The 9,066-nt window shown below is 45.7% G+C and overlaps 1 protein-coding gene across 1 annotated transcript; it reads left to right on the top strand.

Annotated features, from left to right (window-relative positions):
- Positions 1–1,970: 1,970 nt before the first annotated feature.
- C9H3orf80 (chromosome 9 C3orf80 homolog) lies at positions 1,971–5,100 on the top strand. The gene has a single exon (XM_005309108.4). It carries the CDS (start codon positions 2,400–2,402, stop codon positions 3,006–3,008), a length of 609 nt encoding a protein of 202 aa, XP_005309165.1. The 5' UTR covers positions 1,971–2,399; the 3' UTR covers positions 3,009–5,100.
- Positions 5,101–9,066: the final 3,966 nt, after the last annotated feature.

Genomic DNA, 9,066 nt, shown 5'->3' with positions numbered 1-9,066 from the left:
AAGCAGGCTCTTAGTCAGAAGCGGTACAGCACTTTGGACTGAGCATTTTTTTCATAAATGGAAGTGCAAGTAAAAACAAGAACAGCGCCACTCACTGTTCTGGAATAGGCTGCTGCTGCTCCCTGTTAAAATGGGCTTTATTTTCTCCTCGGAGCACCACCCTGCCATAACTCTACACAGTGCTGTGCCTGCATTGGGGCAGGGTTTTCCTTTCACCCCCCCCCCCCCTTCATTTCAGGTGCATTGGTAGCAATGCTCAGCTCACATCAGTCAGCAGGAGGAGATAGTGACTGGAGCAGAGCTGCCAACATTGCAAAGAAATTTCCAAGGCCAACTCTCTAAATAAGCTCAGGGCCTGGAGCTGCTAGAGTGCAGTATGTGCCCCAGTCTTAAAGTGGTCTGAAAAGAATGGGGGGGGGGGGGTCTGGTGTGTGCACTGTAGCGTCCAGGTCCCAGCCTCTCTGAGATGGAAACCCATGTCTCTCTCCCTCCTGCCTGGGATGTCAATGCTCAGCTCCCTGCCTTACACTCCAATATCCCCAGCAAGCCAGTCTGCCTACAGGCCAGGGCCTGTGCTTTACTTTTTCTCTCCGAGGGCTATGAACAGTGTATTGTCGTAACTCGCAGCGGCTGACACAGCTCTTTCTAAGCAGGCAGATTTATTCTTAAGGTAAATGCATTACAGAGAAAACATATAAAAACAAGAGAAGTTCCTATAAACCCACTAAAAACTTTGCAGAAATCAACCATCAGTCTTATGGGATCTAGTAGGGCAAAATCTTTCCAACCCTTCTGCAAGGCCCTTGGACAGAAGATCCAGTGTGTTTGCTGGGTCAGGAAAAAGCCCTGAGTCATTTTAAATGCAGCTTTTTATGCCAAACGCCTTTCTCGTCTGTTGGTTTCTGAAAACAAGTTTGAACCAGTATATGCTACTTCCCCATAGTGGTGGGAAGTCTCTGCCAGTGTTCACAACCTAAGTGATTCACCTGGAGTTGTGGTAAACCCCTCGCCCCCCCCCCCCCCGGCTGCCCTGAAATTGCATATACTCTCTAGCCCACAGTGATACATAAACTTAATAGAATATGGTCCCCAAAGACATCACCTGGGATTGAAATAATCCATCACACACACATATTAATTAACACAGCGAACAGGACAGACAAGGATAAAATTTGGTGGCTTATCCTGATCCACCCTAGGGCTAACAGCCAGGTGACACAATGCTAAGCCCCCACATGTCCAGATCTCTGTTGAGCGCTAAACCACATTTACTATTGTCTAACACCCTGTAGTTTGCCACTGTAGACAAGTCCACAGGGAGCGGGGTCACCAGTTGTCAGAGATGCTGAACATCCACTCCATTAGCTGAAGTCAAGCTACCGGTTCTTAGCACCACTGATCACCAGGCCCCACTGCTCAACTGGAACCACCAACTCATCTTGATACCAACATCATTCTCCCTTGGATGCTAATTTACTGCGTTCTCTTTGGGTTTTGTGTTTGAATATGACTTCTCACCCTTAACAGCCTGTCTGTCGATTTGCTCTTTTGGCACCATCAGAATCTTGTGCTTCTTACAATGGACTGTCACAGAAATGTTTGTGATCTGACATGTTACTGGCAAAGTGCATTGATTTCTGCCTACCTAGGCTCTGTTATTCAAGGTTATTGCCTATGTGAAACCCCTTTGGATAGACCTGGACTGGGAAACCTGAGGGATGGCAGAGAAAAAGTTGCCTGGATCATATGCTTCTCTTGTGGTCTAGAAAGAAACTGTGACCCTGGTATTTATTTTCCCCCAAAGAAGACACCAGCCTGGCTGGCCTGTGCAGGAACACAGCCAGTCAATCACTGCCTCCAAACTCCCTAATGGAAGGGGAGCTGCATTAAGCCCATTAACATCAGCTAAATGGTTATCATCAATTTTTAATCAGAAATAAAACCAGAAATATGGTAAGTGAATCCCAGCAGCAAGTAAATTTAAATAACGGTCACGGGGAAATCCAATCACTTAAGCCAAGAAACCTACAAAGCAAGCGCTGTCTGTTTGACAGAGGAACGGGACGACAGATAGATTAATAAAGATTAAAGTGCTGCAAAGTGAACATGCAAACCGACCCGCTCCGTTAACCCTTCCTGCTCCTGCAGCTGCTGGCGGGATCCGCAGCGCACCATGCCGGCTCTGCTCCCCTCTCTGCTGCAGGACAGCGGGGCGTGCACACCACTCCAGTGCCCAGAGCAGCAGCGCGGGCTGGGCCCCTGGGCGAGGCCAACGGCGCCACGGCTGGTGGGCTCCTTGGCCAGCTGCTGCCCGGCCCTGGCGATGGGAGGCGGCAGGTGGCCCCCCAAGTGAGTGGGCGCCACCCTCTCTGCGTGGGAGCGAGCGAGCCGGGGGGAGGATGTTGCAGTGTCTCTCCGAGGGGCTGCTGGTGCTGGGGGCTGCTCTGCTCTGGCAGCCCTGCCAGGGCACCTGGAGCTGCGGGGAGCTGACCTGCGGCGAGCGGGAGAGCTGCTGTGACTACGGCAATGTCACCTACACGGAGATCAAGTGCTGCAAGCTGCCCTTTCACACCTTCCTGGACAACGTGGGCTGGTTCGTGCGCAAGCTCTCGGGGCTGCTCATCCTGCTGGTGCTCTTCGCCATCGGCTACTTTCTGCAGCGCATCATCTGCCCCAGCCCCCGCCGGTACAACCGGCCGCAGCGCCAGGACTCACCCGGCTCCCTGCTCAACGTGACGGCTGCCACCTCGCAGGACTCGCTGCTGGACACCAGCAGCGCCAGCAGCAGCCGCTACCCGGGCGAGCAGGAGCCGCCGCTGCTGCCGGTGGGCTCCCCGGTCTTCCTGCAGCTGCCCAGCTACGAAGAGGTGAAGTATTTACCCACCTACGAGGAGTCCATGCGGCTGCAGCAGCAGAGCCCCAAAGAGATCGTCCTGCCCGTGTCCAGCCTGGCCACGGCCGCAAGCAGAGAGCCAGACAGGGCGGGAGACAGAGCCCCCTGCAGCTGAGCCCCCCACCCCGAGAGCTGCGGGTCCCCGCGGGGGAACAGAGGGAGCCCAAGATGCCCAGAGGGGAGAGACTAGCCCAGAGGGGAGAGACTAGCCCAGTGCTGCGCCGATGCACAGACACCCCCTGCAGCATCGCAACAAGGACTTCCAGTCCCTTCTGCGAGCAGCCGCTTTGTACCTTTCCTTTCCCTCGCAAGCCAAACAGCCCGGCTGCTGCTGGGCGCGGGGCAGGAGCGGAGACTTTCCCCCACCACCGCCTGAACTTCTTACCCGGGCTCGGTTCGCTCAGGGAAGCAAGGTGCAGCCGCCGCAGCCCCTTCTGCCCCACCCTAGCCTTCTTGTCCCTTATTCGTAACTGATATGTCGTAAGTGCCTGGTTACTAGAGCATCCGTCCCGTTTACTGGGGATTAGGCGTTAAGTTAGACACACCTGCTGACACTCTAAACATCGGGTCTGGTTTCTCACAGGAATAACGTGTGTGTTGCTCCCTTCCTCGGGCAGATTAAAACCTGAAAGGGATCAAATGTGATTTACTTTGCGACAGGCTCAGCGTTTGTGCTCCAGAGCTGGAGGGCAAAGAGAGCGGAGAGCTTTTTAACACGTTGGGTCAGCTTTGTAAATCCTGCAAGATCCCAGTCACTCAGCGCCAGGGAGAGAGTAGGCATGGGGCGAGACGGTAAATACACGTAGCATGGAGTAATATTATTTCTGTTCAGAAGCTTGGGATGACTGTACAATGTATAGCAGCCCCCTGACAGGGCATCCCACCTAGAAAAACATGATCCCTGCCTGGTGCCTGTTCCATTGCATTATAAACCTTTCTGAGCAGTGAGAGCTAAGTCCATTTGGTTACTGTACAGGTCTTTATCTGCAAGGAAAAGCTCAATATTGTAAACAGAACACCCTATCCCTGATAAGGTGCAGTTCCACTCTAAACCCATAAAAGGTAATTACTTTCTCCATTTTTTCCTTGTATTTGTAGAGTCTATAATTAAGCAATAATTCCAATGGAAAGCGCACTTCCTGTTAGTTAAGGACGAACTGGCCCTTGCCTACTGCTGCTGGTCACTTATTTTCTTGCATCTCAATTTTCAACCCAGTTCTTCTTTCTGTTTGAACCTTTCGGAAGGGCAGAATAGGCTTATAGCAAAATGAAATATAAAGAGAACATATGGAATAAGATGGAATGTAAGAAAGTGAAGTTTGTGACATCACAAGTGATTTGATAACTTGTCAATTTCACATGTTGAGGAAAATACTGGGTTCTGGTTGTAGCACTAGATCCGAACCTTTCCAGCATCAATATGCATGTGCTATAATTTTAGACATGCTTACAACACATGTGGATATGCATTATAGAACTCTCATATTTCTCAAAATCTGTATAACTAGCAGGATGTAATTCACAGGATATGTGCAAACTAACAACAATATAAATTGGGACTGATCTTGCCTTCTTGATTGTCTCAAAACTCCCACTGATGGCAGTGGTAGTCCTGAGAGCACAAGGATTGCAGGACTGGGCCCATTCATTCTTCATCCTGCAGCAATCACAGACTCTGCTTACTTTAAAAAATGCCCTCAGAACATCTTACAAAATAGCTCACCTCTATGTGTTATACACAAACTTTTGGCCTCACTAAGACCTTGGGCTCTATCTTGCTCTCATTTAGGTCAGTGGTAAAAGTCCTTTGGGCTCCAATTAGAGCTGAATCAGACTTCTGTGTGGACCTGTGGCTTAGTCACTAGCTAATGATGTAGTCATCATATTAAAAAAAAAAGTAAAGAAAAGAAAACCAAAGCCTGATGTACATAGAGTATAAATTGTATCCTTCTGTGGAGCATCTTTCAAATGAGCAGGGAGATGATGTATTGAGATCTATACCAGATGTAATGTTATTTATGACATTTATCCCCATGAGCGGAGAAAGGAGGAATAACTCCATAAATGAAGCAACCCCTCATGAGTGAAGATAAATTCCATGAAAGGTTAGTCACTGTATAGCACATTTTTCTGCCATTGGTTTCAAGACAAATTGCTTTAGAAAAAAGTTGTGAAGCAAAATAAAATTGAAATATGCTGGAAAAGAATACTCTGAAAAAACTGCTCAGCTTTTATGAACTCATGAGTTATGTCATCAACAGAATAACAGTGTATAAAACAAAGGAACAACAGCGATGGAACTATCTCCATCATATATATGTATATTATCCACATACCTGTGAATATATGTATATACTGTACGTATATTAATGAGGGAAGCAGTGTGGCCGAGCGCATAGAGGAATTCAGGAATTCTGGTTTCTATTCCTGGCACTGCCCACTGTCCTTCTGGGTGACCTTGGGCAAGTCACTATGTCTTTCTGTGCCTCAGTTTCCCCATCTGTAAAATGATACTGGCCTCTTTTGTAAGGTGCTCTCACAGCTATTGATGAAAAGTGCTATATAAGAAGTAGGTATTATTATTAATGGCTGGAAAGAGGCTTCTGTCACTTCCAAACACAGCTCTAGGAATCTGCTACCCTTAATTCTCTCACAGGATCAGGTGCTTGCAGAGTCAGCTCTTACAACGATGCAGAATTAGCTGTCTAGAAACTTGGCATCTATTGCCTTATTTTACATTTGAACTGAGCACAAATGCAAAAAAAGCTTTCTGGATAGGATAGGAACCTATTTTGAATACTTATATTTCAAATTGCATTTCCCTTTCAAATGTTCACTAAACAACAGCTTTTAATCATTTTGTCGCTCCTGTTTGACAATGCTAAGCAAAGAAAGATGTCCCAAAATACTGCAATTAACAATAAGATCATGATACCCATGTTTAGAGACCAGTCCTTTTCCCATTGACGTCAACAGAAGTGGGATCAGATCCTTGTCCCATAATATGGAGTAGAGAAGATCCTGAAAGATCCTATTCATGCTGGTCAATGGCAGGGATCTTACTGACTTCAACAGGAACAGGATCAGTTTCCTAGTAAGAATTTTAAAAGGCTGCAGCACCGTTAGGATTCGTTCTTTCTAAGTTAAAGTGCCTTTGTTAGTAGTTTCTCTTTACAGTTATGAGAAACCCAAAGGAGGAAAATATTGGTCATGATTACCATTTACAAAGTTGGGTCCGATTCTGCAAACCTCTCTCACATCCAGTTACTTGTGTGCTGTGAATAGGAATACCTGGGTGTGGAAGGAATGCAGCATTGTTTAGTCATCCATTTTTTAAAAATATACAAAATCTGGAAAAATTCATCCCTGTTTTCCATCTTTAAGGGGAATCCTTAGAGAATTTTCATTGTATCTTATGAGAAATAATCCAGGGGTAGTTTTCAAAAGCAGAAAATATTCAGAGGATTAAAATATTATGAAAAATGCTAAATTCTATTATAATCTTTAAATTTTAGTAAAAAGTTAAAGAAAGCACAGTGTTTCAGATGAAAGATTGACTCTTTTCAGATTTGCATTATGTTTTTTTCAAGGGGAAGAGAACACTCTGCAAAGGCTAGGCAGAAGGAATAATAGAAGCCCCCTCTGGGGCAGGCATCCCAAGCCAAAACCTGAAAGTGTGATACTTTGGTCATCACTGAAGCAAAATTCCTATTAATTACACAATGTTTAATATTTGGGGCACGGTCAATATTCCTTTTGCAGTCTCAAGGAATACCATTTTTCAAAGAGGGTAGCCATATTAGATTAATTGAGTATAGTTTAATGGCAGTCAGTGAGAGTTATCCTGAGTAAAGCCTACAATGCAGTCTGATGCCTGGGTGTGTAGGAAAGACATGACTAAGGACACAACTCTGATCCCATTAAAGTCAGCAGCCAAACACCCATTCTTTTCAGTGGAAACAGAACTGAACCTGTAGTCTACAAGAGGCACAGTTAGGGTATGTACTCATGTATATTTGATCTGCAGTTCAGGTTCTCATCAAAAAGCTTTTGCTATTTCAGTCCAACTTAGTTAATGCACCAAACTTAAAAGACATTCGGTTAAAAGTGCCTGTCAGGAATATATAACTGCATTTTTAGAAAACTATAAGGATGGACTCATTTGAAAAAGCAGAACTTTAAATCTCAACACAAAATGTTACATGATGTAAAAACAGGTCCTGATAATTTTTTAAAGACAAATATGTCTCCCACCCCGTCCTCTTTTTTTGCAGCTAAATATATTAAATCCCACTATGCAGGTGCTAAAAAAATCAACTAACGCAACTTTTTATCCTCAATTTAAATGGAGATGTGTTTTTTGCTTTCAGATTTTTGTTTTTGTTTGTTCGCATATAACATGCAAGATGATTTCTTTTGGATTTTTTTAGTAATCACAGCCAGTTACTGGGCAATCTGAAGCCAAATCTTATTTGCTTCTCCTACTCAGGTAATCCCCTTGGAGTCTATGGGATGTCTTTCTAAAGGATTACTCGTGAGCAAGGCAAGCAGAAGTTGAGCCTTCTTCTTGAAGATGTATGTGATAGCAAATGTACAGGGCTTGACCAGCAAACCTGTAGGATAGCACTTAGAGTGAGGTTCTGCCCCGAGAGACTCTTGCCTATCATTCCATCAGGATGATGGGTTGGCTCCCTGGAGAACAGGCCACAGGGCATGCTTCCAACCTCTGTGAATTCCTTGGGATCTACAGGATGCTCAGGCCATCCAGGTGGAGGCCTTATGCCACCACCCGACTCTCTGAGAGCAGGATGCCTGCCCCAGAGGGTGCTCCTATTATTCCTTCTGCCTAACCTCTGCTCAGTGTTCTCTTCTCTTTCCCCAGCATGCTCTCGGTTCTGTTGACCTACCCAGTTCTGTCCCTTTCCTGGTGTAGATCCTTGGACCAGCATTGGCGGTCTATTGCAGGTCTATTAAACCATAGTGGATTAAAAGCTTGTTCAGTCTAAAAGAGACACCTTAGAGGAAGTGCGGTTTTTCCAGTGGAGGCATTTACTTGTAGATCAGGCCTAGTACAGATTTTATTGTGTGGTGGCCAAGACAAAGAACTATAATTTTAACCATACACTTCAGTGTTTGCATAGAGGATTATCTTTCCTTCAGCTGCCTTTTCAATACCCAAAATACTGAGCTTGGGTGAGATGGATGGAAAAAAAAATTTAAAATTAAATATACACCTCTAGGTTGTAATCTAGATTGTAAATATCCACCTCTAGGTTGTAGTCTAGTTACCAACTGATGATCGATGTGGTCTTCATGTAATGAAATGATAGTTTTACTGCACTTCCTAGTGAACTGATGTCCTCAGTAAAAAAGTAAAATAAATCACTATTACAGTTGACACTAATTGGCACTTTTGATGACAGTTCTTGTAGAGATGCCAAGGACTGAACAGACATTGAAGACTGATCTAATGTCTCTCCCTTTCATGTGGTCCCTCAAAAGCAAGCCTGAAGCTTAAAGCTGTACCTGTTCTGTGCACAGAGGACTTCAATTTTCAGAGCCGCTATTCTGATGCTTTTCACCAGATCTAAATTTGTTGAAAAAAATTAGTAACTTTTCCCTCTGAAATATATCTCTTGATTTACTGTACAACACATAGCCCACTTCATTTGCAGTTATAGTACAGCTGCAATGGTCACAGTGAGCAGTGAATACACACACAGAGCCATACTCACCACTAGCCTACACTTGCAGATGTAGAGCGCTGTGAGTTAAACCCGCCTTCATAGAGCGCAGTAGGGAAAGTGCTGCAATCTGTCCACACTGACAGCTTCAAACGCACTGGCCTGGCCACATTTGCGGCACTTGCAGCAGCATTGGGAGTGGTGCATTATGGGCAGCTATCCCAGCATGCAAGTGACTGCAACATGCTTTTCAAATGGAGTGGAGTGGGGTGGAGTGTGACAGGGAGGGTGTTGTGTGTATGTGGGGGGAGAGAGAGTGGGTTTTTGGGGGGCTGAGAGCATGTCAGCATGCTGTCTTGTAAGTTCAGACAGCAGCAGACCTCCCCCTCTCCCTCCCCCCCCGCCTCTCTCTCTCTCACACACAGCATTCCACAGTAACGGCTTGCATGCCGGCTGTCAGAAATGGAGCTTTGAAAGGGCATTTCCGCA

The sequence above is a fragment of the Chrysemys picta genome, chromosome 9 (genome assembly GCF_011386835.1).
Source record: "Chrysemys picta bellii isolate R12L10 chromosome 9, ASM1138683v2, whole genome shotgun sequence".
NCBI classification, from domain to species: domain Eukaryota; kingdom Metazoa; phylum Chordata; order Testudines; family Emydidae; genus Chrysemys; species Chrysemys picta.
Note: the sequence above shows the minus strand (reverse complement) of the source record. Positions and strands in the feature narration are given on the sequence as shown.

Bases quoted from the DNA above. Each gene is read 5' to 3' on its own strand.
- C9H3orf80 (XM_005309108.4), top strand. From the start codon at position 2,400: ATGTTGCAGTGTCTCTCCGAGGGGCTGCTGGTGCTGGGGGCTGCTCTG.